The sequence below is a fragment of the Pipra filicauda genome, unplaced genomic scaffold (genome assembly GCF_003945595.2).
Source record: "Pipra filicauda isolate LSUMZ 115617 unplaced genomic scaffold, ASM394559v2 scaffold27_size4233163_pilon, whole genome shotgun sequence".
NCBI lineage: Eukaryota > Metazoa > Chordata > Aves > Passeriformes > Pipridae > Pipra > Pipra filicauda.
The window spans coordinates 1,672,673-1,697,155 of NW_024104398.1; the positions used below are offsets into that span (position 1 = coordinate 1,672,673).

General features: G+C 40.5%; 1 protein-coding gene across 10 annotated transcripts in view; it reads left to right on the top strand.

The window, feature by feature from the left end:
* The window catches only part of UNC79 (unc-79 homolog, NALCN channel complex subunit), a 107,649-nt gene extending 103,002 nt beyond the window's left edge, over positions 1-4,647 (top strand). For 8 of the 10 annotated variants that reach the window (XM_027729409.2, XM_027729413.2, XM_027729412.2 and 5 more), the window contains 2 exons: positions 2,599-2,640; positions 3,316-3,516. In XM_027729409.2, the coding sequence (XP_027585210.2) occupies positions 2,599-2,640; positions 3,316-3,516 (243 nt within the window). Of the gene's footprint in view, positions 1-2,598; positions 2,641-3,315 lie in introns of all 10 variants that reach the window. The other 2 variants (XM_027729419.2, XM_027729420.2) reach the window with 1 other exon arrangement.
* The last annotated feature ends 19,836 nt before the right edge of the window (positions 4,648-24,483 follow it).

The window sequence follows — 24,483 nt, forward strand, 5'->3', positions numbered from 1 at the left end:
TTGTCATAAAACAAGCAAGAAAGAGATGACATAAACAATCTCCTTCACTAAAAGAAGAACTTTCTTTACACCTGAGATAAGCACTCCTTCATCTCCTCCTTGTGTTGGTGCTGTGTGATTTCCTCCTCCTGGTACCACTGGCCTTTGCTATTAAATTAAAGTCACACTGATAGCATTGAGACAGGTCTTGATTACTTCCTATAGTCTTTGAGCCATTCCATATATTCACAGAGGATATTTTTTGGATCTGATATTAGACTATCTTTACCAGTCTGCTGCAGAAAACAAAGTTGCTTTCTTGTGAAAACATTTCAACCATTATGCATATAATTTTCTTACTAAGTTGTAGTGAGATATATATATACACACACACATTTACACAAATGCACATATACCTGCATCTATATTTAATTCATTATATATTCCTCTGAGGGGAAGCATTCTGCTTTAGGAGAGCTTAAATGGAAGTGTTCAATTTTTCTCCTGTTTTTCTATGTCAAAGGAACTGGGAAACTGGCCATCCCAGTGATAGCTGTTGATGACGGGGACCAACTCCTTGCTGATCACATCTTTGTCTGACCATCAGATGTACCTCTGAGGAATTTGGGGGCTTACAGTAAAGACAGGAACAGTTCACCAATCACAAGGCCATTTTTAGAGATCCAGGGGTTCTAGGCAGTTCCAGCAGCTGCTGGGTAGCTTTCTAGAGAACTGGGCAGGCAGCAGAGTTGGGAAGCCAGAACAGCACAGTGACCAGTCTATTGTACAGCCTGGTTTCCATAAAAAATTGCTTTGGAATCAATACAATTCCATTGAAAATATAAACTCAAAAAAATTAACATTGTCTGACAGCACTCTGTTCTTCCAGCTTTTCTTTCTAACTAGCTTTATGTATTCTTCCTTTGTGAAGAAAAGGTGGGCTAGGGATTAGTTAACAAAACTCAAATGCTTCAATAAAAATGTCTTCTTGTCTCATTTATCTGTCTGGCAGCTGTAGCACTAGAGGATTTGCTTGCTTGTGCCTGCAGCAGAATGTTATGTTTCCCTAAATGAGTCCAGACCCTGGAAGACAGAAGTGGTGCTGGAGGACAAAGATCTGTATCTAACCTTAGACCTCTCCATAAGAGAGTCAATATAAGCTAGTTTCCATAAGTGTCCTTTATAGTCAGTGGAGATAAATAGTATTTTTGGACATGATTCATCCTGATCTATTTTAGATACTTGCTTTGGGACAAGATGAACTGGATGTGAAGTGCTTCGTTCTCTCAGCTGACTGTAAAAGTTGTCCAGTGAATTGGTTCAGATGCAGTGGGGTATCCTAAGTTTTCTACCTAGCTTCCCTCCTTGCTTGACGTACTTCTGACACCAGTCCTGTCACCACTGGCTGTCTGCATAGGAACTTCATTAATGCTGGATGAAATTTTCAGTGACATTTTGTTGATGGCACTGGGGCACAGAGCATGGCTTCTCAGTATAATTACCTGTTTCCTCCTCACCAAAGAACACTCCAGCAGTCACTGGATTTTATTAAGCACTTCATTAGTGTGAGAGCCCACAGAAGGATGTACAGAGCTCACGTCTGCTGCATCTGGCTGCATTCCAGCTGTTTTGGCATTCATCTCTCTATAAATGCTGAGGTTTGACTATGGTTCTTCATGTGGTAGACTTAAGTAATGAGTCCTGACAGAGCTGCATATGATTCTCCAGCAAAACAGCACTGAAATTGAAACAATTATCATTCCTTGCACAAGGAAAGCAGCACTTTATCTAATGTTGTCAATAGTGATTAGGTTTAACTTGCAGCTCCCGGAAGCGTAATTGGCAAATTGCAAATTTTAATGCCATTTGGAGGAACATTTTAGAACAATAACCTCAGTGGTTAAATTAATATAGAAAAACATGAATACTTTTGCTAGAAATGCCTCTCTGTCTTCCATAAGCTTGTCACGCTACACTTACTCAGAAGTAAAACTTCCCTAAGGAGCAGGAGTCTGAAATGCATACCAGTCCAGTTCAATAGTAAGTGACAGATTTGTATACCTCCTCACCTTGTAATTCTGGATAGTTTTTACCTGTTCTACCAGACCTAGAGAATGTCTTACATCCTGCAGTGAAGCACTGATGTGACTAGTGCTTATAAAATGCTGGTTACCATTTAAATATATGGCATTTTATTAGGAACCTCTGCTGCATGTTTTTTTCAGTTCCCAATGAATGCCTCACGTTGCAGAATGTTTACTGTATTCACTCCAGTACTGCTCACCTGCACATACAGAAACACCCTCACAAGGAAAATAAGTGATTTCCTTTAACAAGTTTTTATTCTGTACTCTCATCATTGCCTTAAACAGGATATTAATAATTGTTACCAGTGATTCATCAAGCTACAAACAAGGGAAGCTGGCTTCTTTACCTCTGACAGTTACCTTCCCCAGAACATAGGCATCATTTAAAAATAACCACATTCTCAGATTTGTGGCTCAAACTATGTCAATTCAAATGGCTAAATGCATTAGATATATCCTTCTCTGTCTCACAGTAACTGAAGCATGTTTACAGTCACTTGTGTAATAACAAAATACACCTCTCATCTTACAGCTCATACCAATGTGGTTGCCAATGATACAGTCAAACCTAAAGGTGAGTATTTCCTAGTACCTTATCCTTTTATTCTTGGTGTTATACATTCCTGTAAGTTCTGGAAGTAAGATCACTAGATGTGGTCTCCAAACTCTCTCAAAATAGATCCTTTTAGTGTATCCAGATGAAGATCTCAAGTGTGAGCATACAGAGCATCACTGGCTGAGATACTTGCCCTGTGATCAGTACTGCTCTCCTTTTCCCGTCTGAAACACTTTCCTGTAACCTGGTTCTGCATCGAGGCCTTTCCTCAATATTTACTGGGATTGATTGTTCCCTGATCTGTGGTTTTCCTGATGTCTTAGGCTTGAGAGTCCCCTGACAAATCAGGATTGTGACTGTTGACTCAGGAGATAGATTTGCATTCTAAAGCAGATATTATGGGCTTGGGTAAAACTGTGCCAGCTGGCCCTCGTAAGAGAGAGCAAGGTGGATCAAAGTGGTTTGTGAGTCAAGAAAATTTTGGTGAAGAGAATAAAAGTCGTGGAGTTGGTGTCAATATGGAGTTGTTTCTGTAAGCACATTTGCCCTCTGTGGCAACACTACAGTGCAGGATGTGGAAGAAAGAAATTCGACACTCGGGCAAGTGTAAGAACTTTCCCTGGCCAACAACCTGTACCTGTCACAGTGCTGTATTAAAGGAAAGAAACTGAATGGTTTGCGTTATTTCAACAGCATTTATCTGCTGGACTACAGCTACGCCTCCAAGCCATCCAGAGCAATGTCAACCATCACAGCCTAAGGATGCTGCAGGGGTCAGGACAAATGAACAATAGCTCATCTGTGCTCCGCAAATGGCTACAGTGTACCCAGTTCAAAATGGCTCAAGTAGAAATTCAGTCATCAGAAGCTGCATCTCAATTTTATCCTTTATGATTCATGTAATTTGTTCCAAAATATTAATTTTTTAGCCTAGCAATAACAGAGTTAGAGCTGTAAAAGACCTTTTGTATAAGTCAGTATACAGAGTATATACTGTATCTATACTTTTTAGCCTAGGACAGATTGTGAAAAAGCTTATAATGGGTGAAGCTAAGAGCCTGATCCTGCCAGTTTATAGTTACAATTACTCAGGATCAACAGGTTCTAAGTCTGCATTCATGAGCATATATTGGGAGGATTGGACTCAAATCTATCACATTGTACATATCTCTCTGATCATTGAAATATCTTGTTCTTAAATGTTTCTTTACATTATTTTTGAAGCTAAGACGAAAATCACTTTTCTTTAACTTCTATTTTTTTTAAAAATAGAATTGTGGGTATTCACAAACATGGAAGTGCTATGTTGCTATTTTTTTGACAATAACAAAAGAAAACTGGGTTTTTAGGAACCTTTATAGGAGTTTTTAGGGGGGATGTCTTTTTTTTTTTTTAGATTCACAGCTGGCAATGCAATAAAATCTGTCACTATAAAACAGTGATGTTCTAATGAGGCTTTTTGTCATCATCTTCTGGGAAAACAGCAGCTTGTAAGGAGAGTTGTTATGAAGTGCACTTAGAAATTAGGTTGTTAAACTGTGCCAATTCATTCGTCTTTTTTTCAGTAGGTTTTCCAAAACTGCCAAGTCTGATTTATAATTCTTTGAAATACTGCTTTTACTTCATTGATTCTCTGCTGCTCTTCTTTGTAGGTTTCATAGAAGCCTTTTAATTTTGTGATTACTGTATTGTATTCTTCTGTCAATACTTGTATACAGTGCAATTAAAAATGGATATCCCAGATCTATTTTTATTGATGTCTACAGAATTTATGTTGCAGACTTCAAGAGGAGCATGATTGGACCTGAAGTTTTGCATAATGGTATTTACAAATCCCAGCATTTGCATACTGCTGTATTAAACATGACGTTTAATAACAGATGGATTTTAATATCATTAGGGGACTCAGCCAAAGCCCATTGGAATCTAAGGAGAATCAGTTAACTCAGTGGATTTTACATAAAATCTTGAAAGCATTATAGTTTACCACCTCTTGTAATAAATACTTAAATCTGTTCAATCCCAGTTGTATTTTCTGTATTTATTCTGTAATGCACTGATTAGAAGAATAACAAACATTAAGTTGTATATTAGAATGCTATTAAATCCCTAGTCCTTATTACTACTCTCGGAATCTGCCTAGGTACATCTCAGCTTTTGTGAAGGGTCAATCTTTCCTCACTGCATTTACTAAAATAAGAATGGAAATGTTTGCATATATGCCATTATAATACCATTATACATTAAAAAAACAACAACCAAAAATAAAACTAACCTATGAAACAAAGAAAAGACAGCAAGGCATGTGCTAGCTTGCTTAAAATAGCCCCCTATCTGTGTTTTCAATGGGGAGAAATCGATTTGGCTTTCCTTCCTTCTTAGATTCACACATTATAGGGTCTAAGCTTAAATGGCAAAGGGGGCATTCAGTACTTCAACCTTTTCCATGTCATGTATAACGAGGTGCCCTGTCTTATTCAGCAGCAGGCCCACATTTTCCCCAGTCTTCCTTTTGTCCCCTATGTACTTATAGAAGCCCTTCTTTTTGATATCCCTTGCCAGCTTCAAATACTGCTGGGCTTTAGCTTTCCTAACTTCATCCTTGGATGACTGGACAATGTCTCTGCATTTCTTCCAAAATGCCCATCCTTGCTTCTGCCCTCTGTATGCCTCCTTTTTGTGTTTGAGTTTGGCCAGGAGTTTTTTGTCTGTCCACACAGGTCTCCTGGTGTTTTTGTCTGACTTTCAACTCATTGGCATTGTCATGAATGAGTGTTTTAGGTCACTCAAAAAATCCCCGGCAAAGGTATCGGCACAAGCAGGTTTAATGTAAAAGTGAAGGTTTTAACAGCACTTAACAGCACTTAATTGATAGCCTAATTTAAACAGTTTAACAAAAGATACTACAGAATTTGCTATAAACAGTAACTCACTTATAGGCCTATCTTACTTATGCGCCTAACACGCTTAAGAGTCTAAGAGAGGAACATTCATAGTACATTTGCTAGAGCACATTTGCACTCACCGTGTCTTCTTCGTGGTTGTGTCTGCAACACAGGTGATAACTTTGCTGAGTAACCACATAAATAGGGCCCAGGTTCACTATTGTGGGGACTGGGATCACCCTAGTGAAACAGGAGTGCTATTGGGCCCCTGAAAAGTGGGACATGTAGGAGAGAGAGATTTTTGTGTTTTGATGTGCTGTCACCCGGTGAATCTGAAAGACAACTGAAAGGCAAGGAGAGGGAGGAAATATGAGGCCGTCGGGTGTCAGGTAGATGAACTCAGGTGGGTACAATGGGAACTGTGGAAACTTGAAAGATGAAGACATGATTTGCAGGGAAGAGCAGAGCCTGAGAAAATTTGTCTTTAAAACTAACTTCTGGAAAGGAGAATCTATGATCGGGCATCTCACTTGGTAGATAATGCATGTAGACAACATGGCATAAGTGCTTTCCCTGCCTAGCAAAATCTCTGCTTCAAAGCATCTAGTGTTCAGACTGGCAAAACACAAAATAAATGCAAATATAGTGGTGGGTAGTTATTAAAATTAAACACAGGCCAAAACCAGACCTGCTGAATCCAGGTCTGGAACTAAACACTTTAAGCCTTTGCGGGAATTGAGGTCTGGTTTCAGCTCTGGGTTTAGAGATAAGAGCTGGTCACAGAATCTACTTCCATGTTTGAGCATAGGGTTTAGTATGTATCTGTCACTGATTATAATTAATACGGTTCCTATGGAGCTGTCATGCGTAGGCAAATTAAGACTACGTATAAACTGAGAAGCTGCTTTAGCATAGAGAATACAGCCTGGAAGATGGTATGACCAATGATTAGGGGTATGTTGACTAATAAAAACAAATAGCATGGGGCTTGGCCAGGTATGTGTGCTTTAACACTTCATGAAAATCTCTTTAAGTGCACTCTAGGGATCTTCAGAAGTACAGAAATCTGCATTAGGAGTTTTTAAAAGCACTGTAAAATATATCTTTACTGTGCCTGAGGTCAGTATACAACTCAAGTGAGTCACTCACATTAAGTCTCTGAAATAGCCTAGAGCAGCAATTCTTTATATTCTGTAGGAAGATTAGGAAGTAAATAACATTTGGTGTTCCCTGAAAATGCTACCAAGTAGCAGGGGCCAATCTTTCTGCTCTGCCGCGCTCCCAGCGCGGCTGTGCCTCTGTGCACGTGTCACTAGGAGCAGAATCCATCCTCTGTCTGATCATAGAGACCTGCCATTTAGGAAGAGCATTTAGTCTTCTGTTGAAATAAGCTGCTTAAATCAACGCCTGTTACCAGGCCTGACCTAGTAAAAGAATCAATTTACTGTGTGCTGAACTGTGAAATTTCCAACAACAAGGGGCACTTTGGATGAAGCGATGGTTAAAGCCTCACACCGGCCGCAGTGCGTCCTACCGCTGGGTTACATAACCCGTGTCCTGAGTGCGGGGTTAATGTCTACGTGGGCATCTCAGGGTGCTTTCCTCTGCCTGTCAAGAAAGCCATGGCCTGAGCTACACACAGGGTCACACAAACAAAGGCTTTTGCAGCACATCAGTTACTATCTACATACATGCCTTATCTTGTACGTAACGTTTCTGCAACGTGTCATTAGAGCCATGGCAGTTCAAAGGCCCTAGAAACACAGTTGGTTTTCTGGCTCTCTTTTCCATGCTATGACAGCAGTCGATGTGCTCTAGGACTGATGAACATTCTGAGATGGAAGATCTTTCTGAACTCTGGCCTGCACAGCCTCCTTTCAAGCTGGATGAAGATTACCAGAGCCCAGGGCTGTTTGTCTTTGCTAGCGTGTCCTGGAAAAGAGCTCTGCAGCCAAGAATCCTGTGCTGTTCCCCCAGCTGCACGCAGCTCTGGGAGAGTTCTATCCACAGTTTTTCTTGTAGACTTTTACAGCAAGGCTGAAGTCTGTTTTTTTCAAAAGGATCTGAATCTCAATTGCACAGCAGCCATTTAGTCAACAATGTGGATCTTCATCTTAGCAGTCTGCCTGAAGTCAGGAAGAGGCAACAGCATTACAGTTTGTGGGACTTGATGCAAATTTGGAAGGAAGGGCTCTGCATTTGTCATTTGATTTATAACTCTGAATTACTCTATGCCCTTCAGCCTCTCCCTGCTGAGAACAATTTCAGCTGGAGGCTGAGCATCAAGGGATAGCAGTGAGAATTGTAACCGGAGGGGAAGGTATCCTGGTGGTCTCCAACTGCAAAGGGCTCAGGAAGAGAACTTGAATCCACCCTTGGCATTGCCCTCCCTGGGGCTTGCTGATGGGGAGTCGGGCTATCACTGGAAATGCCTCCAGTCAGATAACAGGAGGCCACATGACAATGAGGCCTGACCAGCCTGGTGAGCTGCTATGGTGGCTAAATCCTGCAGCTGGGAACTGGGGGGCTTTCAGCTATCACTGTGTATGGTTTGTGTATGATAATGTGTGCAAGGGGCAGGAGGAGGTGAAGAGCTGGCAGGGCTTGGGAGGGGTGGCTGGTTTCTTCATTCATCATTACGAAGCATTAACATGGAAAAGCAGAACCCATGACTCAGTCATTGGAAGTCTACATCATGAATTATTTTCCAGCATTTGACTGGATTTTATAGATACCACAGGGCTTTCAGCCAACTGGCGAGCAGCCTTCTGTGCATTGCCCCAGGTAACCTACTCTGACACTGCATTTAAACAGCTCCTCATCAAACCTGACAAGCCATGACTGTGAGCTGGGAGGCTCTGAGTTTGATAGACACAATGTAATGCTAGGTTCAGTTTTCTCAATGCATAATTCAGAAGCTGGGCAACATAACTGTTACAGCTGTTCTACTACTTTAAATCCTTTCAGAAAGGTACAATAGCACACCTGTGAAGTTTTACACACAGAATAAAAATTGTATAGGTAATAGATTTTTTACACAAGTTAGCTTTTCTGGCAGCTCCACTACTTTCATGTCAAATTGATTGCAGTAAAGTTCTTTACAAAAGCTTTGCTACACCTGTGAATCCTTGTCATGCAGGAAAAGTGTCAGTAAAACAGAATATAAAGGACTATCACTAAAAGAAATAAATTATTTATTAAAACTGTTACCTATTTTGCACTTGTGAGGAAATCCTGTGTACATGGTGTTCGTTAGTGATACCCAAAGAAAGTACAAACTGCCAGACGTAGCAAAATCTACAGAGAGGTAGGATTTATACCTATTATGGATCACACCCTGTATTTATAGCTCAGAAGGAGCAAGGACTGATATGGTGAAGCAACTGAGCGCCACAGCAATATGTGTTTAGGTGCTAGTCGATTCCAGGGAGGTGTCACATTAAACTGCTAAACTGATGCAGCCACGATCTGATTTTCCTCCAGATGCGTTTATTCAAGACCAGGTTTTGCCATCATTTTAGAATCAAGTCAACAATGGAGGTTTTATTCTTTGTCATGTGTGTGTGTGGCACATCTGTTCTCCTGTTTGCTCTGATCACGCACAGAGTCCAGCATCTTCCTAAATCATCTTAGTGCTCCAGAAGCTGCAGCTCAACTATTGCTCAGGAGATCCTGTTAACTGTACCTGATCAAAGCATTTTTCACATTTTTCAATAGCATATAAGATCATAGTATTGGCATTTTCCTCCCTGTGATCACCACCCTTAAGACACCGATCTGGCTCATGTCAGATGTTCATCTGCTGTAAGTGTGTGTCCTGAGTAACAATAGCCCAGACATGTTTTCAAGCTTTCCCAGGAAAAGTGTTAGAGGACCATATTATTTTACCAACTGATTTTGTTAGACCTGCTTTCAAATTTAAAATAGTTTATTTCTTTTTCCTTGCACTAGACCCTATATCAGTCTCAAAAACATTTATGCTTGGATCCCAGTCAGAACTTTCTCAGCCTGTCTCTAATGATTATTTAAGATCCATTAAGAGTTGTCAGGGTGAGAAGAGCTGTACAAGCCAGGACGAAAATATGCTTCCTACTGATTTTATGAAATTTAAACTTATCCATCCCCAGCATTTACAGTTAAAGACTTCCATGTAGAGGTAGCCTTCTTCAGAACCTTTTCAGTAGCAATATTTATCTATGTTTCATTGTAGCTACTTCAATATTTTCTAACATTTCTGTCAAAATGAATTGCAACTGATTCACCTAATGTGTACTAATTTGCAAATTAATTCTATTAACTGAATTAGGCTTAACTGATCTACATTGTCCAATTATTCATCTGACTCACCCATCCACAGACAGGAGGAGTAGCCTCAATGGGCTATTGTTCTGTTGCTTTTGAATTACAAAACAGCTGCTAGTTTTCCCAAGCTGTGAGACTGAGATGAAACATTAGGGCTGCTGAAGATGCTTCACTTCAAATGAGAGTATTAGATATAGGGAATTTAATGTTGCCTCAAGTGTCACAAAGGTGAAGAATGACATGGCTCAGAATCCACAGCAGCATTTCAAGGCTCTACTTAGTCCCGCCTGAGGGTGTTTTCCCATGTACTGTGACATCTCTCCTGGGATTCATAGTGAGTGTTACTATTCTACTTAGGATGTGTAAAGTAGAGCAGGACAAATAACCGATCCCCCTTATGGCTTCCATTGGTGGACCAGCCCTAAGTGTGGCATAATGCTATTCCCTCACCATTCAGCAAAACAAGAAGGGTTTTGGTGAGTCTTTGATCTCCCTTATCTCTTCATGAATGCAAGGAGCATGGCCTGTAGAGACCTGAAGAACCAAGGAAGTGCTGTTCCTGCCCTGTTCCAGGTGTGAGTGGGAAAGGCCACACTAAGATGCTTTGGGATGGGCATGTAGACCTGTGCCAGTGTGAGGTTTCCCTGACCAACTTTTCCAGCTGAGAAACCTGGATCTTAAATTTTACCCAGAGGTTAATTTTCAGATAAGTGATAGCAGCCTGGGGCATTTAAAATGCAACTCACTTTCCTAATAAAGCATAGTTCCAGAGGTCAGGAAATGAACATCAGATGTTGGGACGTTTACATCCCTTGCAGCTAATTTTACTGTTTGACATGGGACAGCTGTTTTGGCTGGTACCTAGAGCAGAGGGAAACATAGAAGGCACCTCAAATACATCTGGTTTGGGTTGAGCTTAGAGCTAAAGCTAAGAGGGGCCTTTGTCATAATTTCAGTGCAAAAGGAACAGCTGATCTTATAATCACAGTCAACATGAAGGATCCTGGCATCATCAAATAAAAAACCTAGATGTGATTTAGCTTATTGTCTCTGAGTCAACAGCATCTTGCCTGAGCTGTCACATGATTCTGAAGTGGACCCAAATCTTACATGCCCTCCTTAGTCCACTCACTTTAAGTTCAGTAAAATACTAATTCTCAGTGCTGCTTCCATATGAAAAGCTGAAAGTACCAGTGAAATGTATTGATTTTTAAAAGTGAAAACTGAGTCTCAAGGGAGTCTGGCTAGCTCAGAGGATTGTGTAATACACTGGCAAATCTGACATCCATTGCTATCTCCAGAAGAGAATGGTAGCTTGTGGTTGTGGAGTGATGCTCACTTTTAGCCCACTCTCAGGGAGTAAAAGCCTTGACTCTTTGAGATTTCTGGGTATTCACCTCAAAGGGAGCAGGCACATTGCAGTTCTGATCTAAACACCTTCAGTTATTGCTTGTTGCTTAGGTTTTGTTTTTAGAGGGTGTTCTGTTGCTGAAAATCTCCCTTTAAGAGCCTTAATAGAGACAGATAGCAATTTAAGAACTACATAAAGGAAAAAACATTTTCATTATCGAGAGGATTGCTTTATAATTTTCAAGATAAAAAGGGTATTTCTAATTCAATGACTTACTATGCTTAAGCAACATGAATATAGCTCAGAAAAACTGCAAGAGTGATCCCCAAAGTGTCTCTGTAAATACCGTACTTTTTGTGCTCTGAATACTGCAGAAGCAGTTAAGCTTCTCAGAACAACTTTTTAATTAAAGCAACAAAATGTGCCACTCACCACAGAACTGAAGTGGCCTCCTCTTTGCCTTCTAAATAGTAATTATGATTTCAACTCCTTTATCGCCACTTCTACTAAGCAAGAATCAAAAAGCAATCAAGTCTGAAGAACTGTAGGAATCTCAGATTAGTACAATCAGCCCAACAGTAGGGAGACTTCTTTTTCTGGAGTAAAAATAGCAAATAGCAATGCCAAGTAGGTCCTTTTTTTTTTTTTTTTTATTGCCACTTGTTTCACATCATTAAATGCTTTGAAAGAAAGGTACAGTAACTGCAGCTATAATAGTTAAATTTTAGATAAATGTCCCTGTCAGAATATAAATGAAATCCTATATCACTTTGCTCATTTTGTTTTGTTTTCCCCATCCTAAATAAAATTACAGAGAATTAAATTTTTGAAGCATGACCATTGCACAGAGAATCATTCAGCTAAGAGCTGGCCACCTGCAAGAGATTCTCTCCTCCCTCCCCTTAAGCTTGTTATTTATTGTCTCCGTTACTAATTAGATTTGCTGAATTAAACTTAGTTTGCAGATGATGGATTTTAAAGAATATTGTAAGGGACAGGACATCAAGGTCAATATCTAAAATTTGTAGAGTAGTTACCTTCAGAGGTCTCATGCTCTGTAATAGCCCAGGAAGGGAGACGCTGCGAGCTGAGCTGACACTCTTGTTAGTGTTTTTTGTTGTTGTGGGTTTTTTTTTCACCCTTAAACCACAGCATGCAGCAAATAGGACTGTTGGTAGTGGCACCATAGTTATGAAAGTTAAAAGCCTTACTCATTAAAAGCAGCACCTGGTATGTGTGAAGGGCTTCCCTAGGCATCTGGAAAATGCTTCCAGGGTGGAAAACCAATACATTTTCTTGCAATCTGAGGACAAACTGACAAGGAGTAAAAGGGAGAGGGAAGCACTATAAGCATTTTGGATAAACATTGACTGCTTTATTGCTTACTGCAAATTCAGACAGGAGCTTTTCAAGGCTGAAGGGAGAAGAGTCATAATTGGATCCATGGCTAATTCTGCAGCAGTGAGGTGCAGTTGCAGTCTAATATTTCATATGTATAAAATGGAAAATTCCACTTCAGTTCAGTTCTGGTGCTAGATCTACTTTAAATCTTTCTTTTCTCCCCCATTAGGCCTAATGACTTCATTACAGTCTCTTGTGATATAAGTCACTGCTTGGAGCAATAGGGTGATTGGAGTATGGTCCTCCACTGGTTTCATGGTTCAGGGAGCCCTCTCAGTAGCAGAGTTTCACCTTCTGGCCTATGGGGGCTAGGGACCATAAGAAGAGTATTCTCAGAGAAAAAGCCCAGGGTGAAAAAGCAAGAACAATTTTAGACTAAGTGGTGGTACTTTGGTGGAGTCTCATCTCTCTGAGATATCTGAGTTGTTTGTTCAGCCAGACTGGAATTTCCTTCCCTGACTGATGTGGTGGTGTTGGAATTTTTCTGAAGTCCATTCAGTCTTCCTTGACTTCTACATTACTTTTCCTTTTGCCATGGCATACCTAGGCTTTAACTTGTGATCAGCCAGGAAGTGGTCAGGCAGTTGGTCTAGATGATCATTGTAGGCCCCTTCCAAGAGATATGTCCTATATGTTCTATTCTATATCTGGGGTGTCATGTCCAGGGCTTGGAATCTGTGATGATACCTTTGTCACTGGAAGCTCTTCTTTCAGCATCAGCATCAGCATCAGCATCAGCATCAGCTACGGTCTCAAAGATATACAGACTCTTGTCTAGATCTGCAAAGGCTTGTGTAGGACTTCTTATGAAATGCAGGTGGCTGGGGCTACAGCCTTGAGATCTTCCTAAGAAATCTAATAAGTTGTAATTGTTATGACTCATTTATATACAAAGCCAGAATGACAATCTGAAACAAACTTAGAATCACTGGTTTACAGAATATTCCAGTAATTCATGCATTACTGACAGAAAACCCCAGTATTTCAGGTTGTTATTGTTCCACACTTGCTTGTGATATCTTGATATTTATATATGCAAAGTCTTGTTTTTTCACACTGTGAGTAAGTGGGGGGAATCACTAATTTCAATCAGTCTTACATCAGTAATAATTCAGCTCTCCCCAGCAGGTTGATTAAGTTCGTTGGATAAGACAGCTGTAGGATGTGCTGTGACAGGAGAGAATGACTGTTTGCTGAAACACTGCTGTCCATGGAGGTGGTTAATTTGGGAAATGCCAGCAGTGGGTGAGATGGAAAGGATGTGTTTGAAAGCTTAGAAGCTAATGATGGGACAGGCTGCTTCCTACAAGAGAAAGCAGAGGACTTGGAAAAATTGTTGCTGGTTTTGTTCCAAGTCATTGCTCTTTATTGGATTAGCCAAGCTAAAATCCCCTCTAAATTAATGCTTAGAAACAAAACATATGTAATAATAGAAATAATATTTATGTAATTAAATTTATTTGTCCCCAAATTATCTGATCTCCTTTGCTGTCACAGAGTCATATTCTAAAATGTGCATACTTTGATACTACATTCAATTCCAGCATACACAGATTTAAGTTGTCACTGAAGTACTGATACAACCATTTTATGCTTTTGTGAGGCAAACTGAATCGGAGACTTGTATAGATCTACTCTGTAATATACAAATAGGAAAAAAAATTGTTTAATGTATGGTATTCATTGAGATACTGTGATTACATTGACTTGAGTAATTGTCAGCAGTCAAATGATCTGCATAGTAATGCCCTGGGACTGGACATGGAGAAGAGAGGACTGACTTCCATCTTCTTGGTCCCAGAGTGGCACCAGTCTTAGACAATGCATCTGTGTCTCAGTTCCTTCATCATATTGTGAGGGAGGTAAGACTAACCTCCCTCAGAGAAATTTTATGAAGATTAGGTTTATATTTGTAAAGCCCTCTGAGAAATGTCAAAGGAACTTGCCCATCCCCAGGATCTCTGCGTAAAGATCTGTGCACAAATGATGGTTTAAAAGGAATTTGAAGGCCACAAGAGATAGAGATCTGAGGTAGCCATGGGGTCTCAATGGGTCAGTGGAAGAAATTCCACATGAACCTGTAAGCAAAACAAATAAAGCCAAACCAGTTCTTTGTAAATTCCAGTACTCCTAGAGGGAAAATTACCCACTCAACAAGGATTTCAGATGAACTTTTTCTGGATGTGCTACCTGACTTTGAGGGCATATCAAAATTAAATTAGAAGTAGAGTAGCTCACATATCGGATGGAGCAGAAAGAATTTAATTTATTCGACCTTTAGAGACTGCATCATGTTTTGAAATTTAGAAGTGAACTTATAGTCCAGATTGAACCTGCCTGTACTTCATGCCAGAAAGACTGATTATAGCCTAAGAAGGGCAATTTGATATGTTTTCATAACAATATTTTGTTAGCACTAATAGGCAGCCAAATGCCAAACAGAAGATTAATTGAAGCAACAGTCAGGGAAGAGCTGAAGTTCAGCTGGGTAGCCCTTAATGAGCAAAATACAAATTGTGCATCATTGTCAGTGACCCATAAATATTTCTGAGAAATATTTCTTCCTGTTAAGAAGCAAAGAGATGTTCTTAAATTTAAACAAAGGGGGAAATTGGGAAAGAAAGGTCTTACTAATAAAAAGGCAGAAGGAGGAAGAGATGAGCAATAGCATGACAGGCTGTGGAATGGTTTGTATTTTCTCTAGAAAGATGGCTTTCAACTCTCTGAACATCTGATGACTTTGGTGCTTTATATCACTACAGTTCTGGACCCTGAGCTACCAATGGTCATACATCACACAGTAAATGTCTGATCCCTTTAGGGGAATTTGTGTGCCTGAAGCAGCTCCTTGGTATATGTAGGACATCTGCCTGTGATGCAAGAGGGGTACGTTAAATTGTTGCTTCTGCGCAAGGGAGTTGTAGCCAATCTTCTCCCTGAAGAGTGGTGTGGGCACCCACTCATAGGGCAGGATTTGCCGATTGGGGAAACTTCTGCTAAAAATCCAAACTTCTTCACTCCTTCAAAGGTTTGAAATGTAGTCACCCAACAGCCCAAAAAACCAAAAAGATGGAACCTTCCAAATATACCAGAGCAAAATCCAGTGCTATCCTTTTACAATCATCAGCAACGATAACTCAGCTTTGGGTTGGACAATGGAGTGGGTTCAGAGTAGGACAGATGACAAAATCTGGCCCATAAAGGCAATCCCATCTGCATTTTTTCCCCAGACATGTAAATAAATTGGGTTTTTTTGGGGAAAAAATATTGCTGCTTTTGGAAAAAAGTAGATGTTTTATTTTTCTTAGTTTTAATGAGGTGTTTTAGCTAAGGATAAAGGCTTCTATCAAATTCTGATCCTGCAGAAAACATTTTCTCCTCAAATCCAATTTCTACTCTTCTTTTCCTCAGCATAACAACCTCAGGCCTTACATGGCAGAGGAGTAACATTTATTAAGCTTCAGTGGCAGGAACTGATGAGCTTAGCAAAGATGTCACAGCGTGCCTTGCTTGCAGGCATGTGTGTAGAGTAACAATTCAGAGACAATCACTTAAAGTCTAAATCAGGCAACTTCTTGATCAATGAAAAAACACACTCAGAAAATTAAATTGTGAAAAGTCAAGCTTGGTTGTTCATTTTCTAGAGAGCGTGATGGAGTGGGAAAAGCAATGGAAAACAAGCTCTCTGAACTCAGAAAGCCTGCTCCCCGCTGTGCTCCAGATTTCCTGCTAAGTCCCCTCTGTGCCAGCCCCAGGAGGTGTGCGAGTCTGTGTTGGAACAATTTAATTACCCATCCCAGAAACAGTGCTGGAGACACTGTGCACTCCACTTTTGGGAAGCTTGGGGCTGGATGCAAGCAGTTTCCTCTCCTGATCCTGACAGAGAGACTAGAGTCCCTATGTAACACACCCACTTTTCCTGCCATGACTGGAAGAATGTATAAGCTTTTAATCTCAGAAGCTTCCCTGGGGGAGGGAAGGAGCAGAAACATACTGAAGAGACAGCAAAGCCTTTTAAAGTCTGGCATGGTGGTGGTCACAGAGATGGAGACAGCGGCATTCCACTGCAGTCTGCTGGCCTGTCTGCTCCTCAGCTTTCTCCTCCCTCTTTATGGAACGGCGATGTGTGACTTTGTGCTTGTCATGGGCTGGCCTCACTTTCCTGCTGCTGCACTACTAAGGTACCTCTGTATACTGCTGCACTCAGAGCACAGACGTCGTCAGTATCATAACACACCAGGCTCCTAGGAGACTATGGGAAGCTGTGGAAGCTGATGAAGACAAGAAAGCTTATGTATATCTGCAGCAATCCTTGTGTTTGACGTTTTCAGAGGAGGCTTTCCACAACCAGAACTGACTGGCCACCACTGGTCTATCTTATGGGCTTCAGTGCCTGGATGATTCCTGGAGGTATCTGTCTTCCTTGGTGCAGAGTTAGCATTTGTGAAAACCATATTTAAACACTTAGTTCATTTTACTTAAACACCCATCTCATTTTACCTCTACTTGCATGCAGTACAGCTGCCATGGTGGGGCATGGGGAGATTCAATGTTTCCCACTTCTCTGGAATATAAAGCAGCTGCTTTGCTGATTTGATTTATACTGAGGTTAGGCTCTGGCTCTTACCTCCAGGATCTGGTTGTCTTTGGGTTTCTTGGTTTTCTTTCTTTTCTTTCCTCTCTCCCCATTTTGCACAATATTGACCAGACAGGCCAATGATGATGACTCCCTTTCACCCTGGTCAGTGCCCTCACCCCAGGCTGTAAAGCTGGAGTCTCCCTGCACATTCCAGTCAGATCGAGTCAGAAAAAACAACCAGTTTGTGATTCTTGGTGAGTTTTAGCATTCAGCATTGCTCGGTTGGATGGAGCCCAGAACAGATCTACTCTGGTGGGGGTGTCCCAGCAGCATGTGAATTTAAGCCCCTGTGAAGGCAGGCAGCAGCTCAAGAGGCACTCGAAAGCCCTGCCTTTGGATTGCTCTGTCAGATGTCTGCTGGGGATCTGGCTTTGTTTGTTTTGTCCATGTCTTCAGAGAAGTACATGACAGAATGAGGATTTACATAAAAGTCTCTGTCTCCCTTTTTTTTTTTTTTTTTAATAAATCTTAAAAGGAAACATTTTGGACTGAAACTAACTTTGAGGGAGGAACAAAGGAAGTTGTTTACAATGTCTAGGTCATTGGTTCATGAGAGAAGAAAAATAGAATTTATGTAATAGGTCACATCGGTCACACTGTTCGAAATTTCAGATTGTGATTGGTTAGATGAAAATTTTATCAACAAACTGTTTGCAGAAGAATGTCCCTGTATCACGGTTTGTTTGGATTAGAAATAACGAGAAGTCTTCTTGCGTGAAGACTTAAAGATCTTAAATGAAGAAACAATGTCAGATCAGAGCATCAGCTGCTCAACTAATTAACTTAATGGATTTGGCTCTCTAGAGTAAAAGTGGTTCTGCATCACTTTTTCTGGTGGGTTTTTTGTTTGTTTGTTTTCCTGTTGTTGTTTGTTTTTTAATTCCACATTTGAGCACTGTTAATTTTAATCTGATTTTTCTGACTCTGTACTGTCTGAATACCTCAAACCCTCTATAGAACATTTTCATGTACAACAAAAAACCAAGCCCTGCTGACATTAAACCATGAGGCGCAGTTTTAGTTTTATGCCTGTTGGGACAGTGGAAGCTTAAGAGGCTTTGCCAATTTTCCTGGATATATTCACATTTTGACCTTTCTCTGCTGTGAAACTCATAAATATAGCGAAATCGAGTTTCACATCTTCAGGGTAGATAAATTTCTGATTGAAATGCTGCTCTGAGGCATGTTCTTTTTTGTATGATTTTTCTCCCCCAGCTAGAAAGAAAAATAGAAACCTTCCTGTCCTAACTGGTTTGGACAAGCAAACTAAGAGGGTCTGCAGATGTTTAAAGTGGTTACAAGAAAATGCCAACCTCTTTAACTACAGGAAAGTTAGAGAAAGATACACTGCCTTTGAACTGCTTTCTCCATTGAAAGAGAAATGCATTTCTTTCAAAAGTTAAAAATGCCAAGAAAAAAAGCAGCAAGAAAAGGCAGTAATTTCCATCAAAGACAGTGACAGAATAAGCATCGTTGTGGCTCAGAGTTTATCTGTCACTAAAGGTGGTGACTGGGGGTGTAGGGCCATGCTGGCAGGGTCAGACTCTGTACACAGGAGCAGCTTCAGGGACTCTTGCTGAGTCCTCCCCACTGGATGTTATAGGCATCCCCAAAACTGTGGGCTTTTTGGGCTATTCCTTATGAGCTTTTTTGTGCAGGTCACTGAGTCTCACAATTTTCTCATTTTAGAATAGGAATAAAATTTCTCAATTTCTCCTTGATTTTTCTATCTCTTCAGTTATTTGGAGACAGAATATCTCTTGTTATATGCATGCCCAGCATAACTGGACCTCTCTCATGATATGCTCATCTGCAATGAGGCATAGTTGGATGGAAATTCACACTTAGAACCAAAAGAGAATAATTATTCTTCTATGATGAACAGATCTTCTGTTCCAACAGACAAATCAGAATATTGGTACTGACACTTATTAAGTCCTTTTTCCCATCTTAGACTCCAAACAAGGACATGTTCCATATTATTATTACTACTATTATTATTAAATTATTTCACTATTATGATATTAGATTCACATATCCTAGCACCCATATCTGTTTTAAGTGAAACATATTCTTGAAAGACATTGTTATTTTTTTCTTCTTGTCAAGATCTCTACATAGTGTAAAAACATACTTGTCCTAGAGTAGCACAGCTAGAGCCCCTAGGAGAAGGCATTTGAAATGCTGTTTTCATTTTTGGCTGCATTTATAGGAATACATTTCTGCGAGGCCCTTCTATAATCTGTGAAATCATAGGAAGCCAGAGCATAAGGGAAATATACAGCTTCATCTTTCTATGAGGGTTTTTTTATAACCTGTCATTGAAAAGAAATAAATGATTTTCAAAAATCCATGTCAAATAAGTACGTCACCTAAAAAGCTCTGTATTGCTTGACTAGTTTGCTACAGGGTAGCTTTGTATAATTCCTTGGATAAAATAAATGTTATGAGCTTTCTCTTTCCAGGTAATTACATGGTATCATGCTTAGCCACACTAAACCCTGGGATATCCTGACCATGGCAAGATTTCATGTGCAGTACAGAGATGAAGAGTTAACATGACCATATCACAGGTTTAGGACATCTTGGCTACCCTTTGCTCCCGACCATCAAGGTAAATGCATTAAAGCAAAACTCCTTGAATGTGTAACACAGGTCCCATTAAACAGATCATAAATGTTCTTCAAACAACAAATCAAACAACAAATATTAAGACAACCAGTAGTAAGGTGATGTCAGAATAGCAAAAAAAGAAGCAAGCAGTGAAACACAGTAGAGCAGATCAAAAGAGCAGGGCAGTACATCTAGTACTGCAGCGTGGAAATCCCCCTATTTAAAGAACATTAATTGGGCAGCGATTGATTTTTAAGGAGAGGCTGGATACTGTGGATAAAGGATCATTATTATAATAATGCAGATAAGCTGGCGCCCTGGAACCTGTCTGGAAAAGTGTTCTGTATTTGCCTAAATAATGGAGATAAGGTACTGAAAAGCTCCGGGTTACTGGAAGCCATCCTTGTGCTGCAGGCAGAGGGCACAGGCTGTGCCGAAGCAACCATAGTCACAAGGATGGGGAGAGGGAATAGGGCAGATACTAGTTCACAACAGGACAACTTTTTTTCCTGACAGTTTGGTGAAGGGAGAAGAAGGGATCTTTGCTTTCAATAAAACTTAAGATCCTTTGCTCTGGTGTGAGGTGACCTTTTACAAGGTGAAGATCTCAGCTCATTTCTATGACTGGAGCAGATTTATGGCAGTTGCTCTATTTTGCATGAAGTAGCACAATTCTATGGGAGGGACAGATTGCAGCATGCTATCATTAGTGAGGCAAGACTGCAGTATTTCTGTTCTTGGGTGACTATCAGAAATTGATGTTATCCATAAGTTGGAGGTTTTTATCTACATAAAATTGTAAAATGGTAAAAAAGTGCCACCCATAAAAATAGAATCAACTAGTAAATAATTAAAACATTGAACAAAAGAGAAAAGGGAAAACAGAAGAGAGAAAAATTTTGAAGTGTGGTATCAGTTCTATTGCCTCCATCATTTGAACTTAGTGACTGGGACATGGGATCAGACAAATGACCTTTTTGCCCAGTTTATCCTTTCCTACAGCACCCACTGCCAGTAAACTGTAGTGTACTTGTCCCCACTGGGAAGCTGAAGGGGCTCTGTCTGAGGAGTCACATTTGCTTTCAGGGAGGTGGTGGGTGCATATGCAAATAATTACTGCTGGATCCCCAGGGCACTGGAAAAAAATTCTTCTGACTCCAGCAAATGCTCTTTGTGGGCCCTGCATTGATGTTCCCAAATCAGTTGCCTAAATTTACCTCAACTTTGAGACTATATTCACTGATGCTGGCTAAGAGAGAGAGCAGTCATACTCTGAGACCTGTGAGGGCTAATGTAAACTCAGCACTTGCCTGTTACCTCTTTCACCCACATGGTCCAGGGAGAAACAGAAGCTTTGATGTTTCACAGGTTTCACAGAATATTTTGAGCTGGGTCCCTTCCTTTGTTCAAAGCTTTAAAGTGCAAGGGGAATCTAGAAAATATTTATCCCTAGAAACAAACAAATAAACAAACTGCAGTCCTCTGTGAGATGAGATCCAGGTAGGCAACAAGCAAAGAAGAAACAAATGCTTGTATGAGCTGCAGTGCCGTATCTGAAGATGAACATCTGAGTACCTGCAGTCCATCAGAGTCTGACATCCTCCACAGGCTCTTCTGCCACCAGGAAAGTGCAGGAGAGTCTGTCTCTACAGCCTGGCACAGGCACCCTCAACCTACCAGAGGTCATGTGGAAAAGCTCCTACCACAATCCCTAGTTCTGTAAATTCAGTTTTCATACAGCTGGTGATGCCCCCTGAGGCCCTGCTGGTTTGTGGATGCAGGTAGGGTCCATCAGGGTGAACTTACGTTTATCACAGCTGAGAAGGGATTTAAATTTGGCCTGAAAATGTGGCTCTTAGCTAAAAATCTGTCTTTTTGTTGAGTTATTTTGGATCGCAGAGATGAAGAACTAGGAAAAAAATGACACCTTTGTTCACCAGGATAGTTTCAGATTGTGTTTTCAAGGACCCAATACCTGTTTCATTTATCATACCAGTAAGATTGATTAACGTTGTATCAAGAATGCACAGGCTGGCCTTGTGCTTACCATTCAATATCAATCCAGAGAGGAGGACATGATCTGCAACAGGGGCTTCACCAAAATGTGACAACTTTTCCCTCCAGTGCTTTTCCAGAGCTATGACTTTCTCTGAGAGTGGTTTCATGCAGCACATGAGGCTGTGAGGCTGAGCCTCAGCGGTGAGGTGGTGAGCAGGATGGGATGCTCATTGCTCAGCTCTGTTGAGTCAAATATATGAGTAAAAACATATAGGCATCTACTGGGAAAATCACATTTAATTAGAAGGGAATAAAATGAACATACAGAATAAAAAGAGACCAGAGCTGTCGCAGAAAGGAAGTTGAATTAATCCATCTGAGAATTCTCTGAATAATGATTATTATTAATAATGCTGAGCATTATGTAGCCTTTTTTGGGTCAAGTTCATTGCTATGAATCATCACAACAAATGTGGAATGCAGGTTATTCTTCAGTATCCAAATGTCATATCTAATGTATATTAGTTTTAGTTATCACTATCATATGATAAGGAGATGAATTCTGTCTTTGTTATTGAAGGGATTTTCCCACCTCTACTGCAAATAAGAATCTCATCACTTGTGCATCACCTTAGTCTGTAACCTGGTATATTAAGTATGGAATAAAATGTACAGAACAGAATATGGAATAACTGTTTTCATCTTCAGTGTAATTTTAAAATGTGTTCCTTTATGCAAAACAAAACTTAAGATAAACCTTTTATACTTTGGTTTCAACAAACATAATCTTATCTACTTCAAGCCCCAGAAATCTGTATGAAACAGCACTCCCTTTGGTCTGGAAAACCTGAACACAAACCGACCAGCAGCCAAGGTCCTATACCAACCCAGTCCATGGGAGTCAAGCCATGGATATTAGTACACTTAGGGCATCACTCTATAAAAAACATTAACCACACAGCTCCATTTCCCCTCCTCAGTTCTTCAGGTCTGGCAGTTTTAGCAGAGCCTTAATTATCAGCAGCCAGGATCATTCGCTGGGCACCTTTGATAGTTAAGATCTCCTTCTCTAATCTAACATCAAGGGTTTGCAGCCTCAGCTGATGATCTATCTCATTCATACACATTATTTACAGGCCATTGTCTTAATTCAGTTACAGCTGAAAATTAATACAGGCCAAAGCAAGATCTGACATTATGATTGTTTTCCAGACACACTCTAGAGAATGATGCATAATCTGACAGAGAGAAACTGTCCTGAAGCAGATCTCACCCTGTATAGACAAGTTGTTTGGGTAACTAGGAGAGTGGTTAACAGGTTTGAAAAACAATTGTGAAAGAGATATTTTAAAAATATCTGTTCATGCTATGAATAACATTAACAGGAACATTCCTAGAATAAAGGCATGTTTTCCTGGAGTAACTGGGCTTGAGGGTTTGAAATGTTTGGGAAAGGTGGGTTCATAGCTAGTATATTTTAGATTCTCTCTTTTTTTCCCCCCCTTCTTTCTGATGGTTAAATGTAAGTCAAGGCAGAAAATCCCTGAAAACCCAAACTCAGTGCTTATTGGTTTTAAGCTTTCCTAAGCTGATAGAGTGTCATGTTGTTTTCAGCTGCTTGATTCCCTTGGAGAAAGGGCACGTCTGTGCAATGTGTGCTGAATTCAGCTGATGGTGACAGACTGAGCCATCAGAAGGGTTGAGTTGGCTTTTTGGACAGCTCCGGTCATTTTTGTCAACAATGTGTGACCAGCCCACTTGGATAGATGATGCAGCTCCTCACCCTGAGGCGAGTCGGGTCAAAGGGCATTCCCTTCCTCACTTATGCATCTGGGTTCTTTTCCCTGATATGAGAAACTGCTCAAAATAGGAGGAAAAACAGATTTGAAGGTGTCCTATGGCTGCTACAGCTTTTCTTAGCCTAAAAAAGAAAATGGATTGTAGGAAGAGGGGCTTAGTGCTTTAATACCCTTGCAATCTGCATTTCCATGTTCACTGCAACATTGGAGAGCTGGCCTTACCAGAAGGCTGGGCTGGGATCACTGGGTCTTCTCCCATGTGCTCTCCAGACCCCCCTGAGGTCCCAGTTTGGGTTTCTTTCTCTGGAGACAGTAGCTGAACCTCTGAGCAGCCATGACCCAAAACTGCTGTGAAAGCCTGTGCTGCATGTGCTGCTCCTGGCTGGGAGTGAGGAGGAGGCACCACAGGCTCTTCAGCTGTCCCATTCAGTGGGTGCCTGACCAGGCTGTGCAAGTGACCTCAAAGGTATTGTCTGCCTGAGAATTATTATTTTCAGAATAACATTCATCTATGCAGACTGAACTAAATTGTATCCATGTGCACACATACAAATATGTGCACACACACACACACACACACGGTGTTTTGCATCAAATTTCATAAAGTCTTGTTTTGTATTAATGAATTGACTGTGTTTTCCAGAATGAAGTTGCATATTCTGTACAAGTTTGTATGAATATGTCCAGTTTTGGATGGACTGTTCATACTCTGATTATTGATTATTGATTATTGTTACCCAATTCTGCATAATGTTCCACTACAATGGGTGTCTGACATCACTGGACTGGATGCTGCCCGCCCTGCTGAACTGCCTGTGTGCAGCAGCATCAGTAAATTCAGACCCTGTGAGACATGTTCTGTGTTACAGCAGT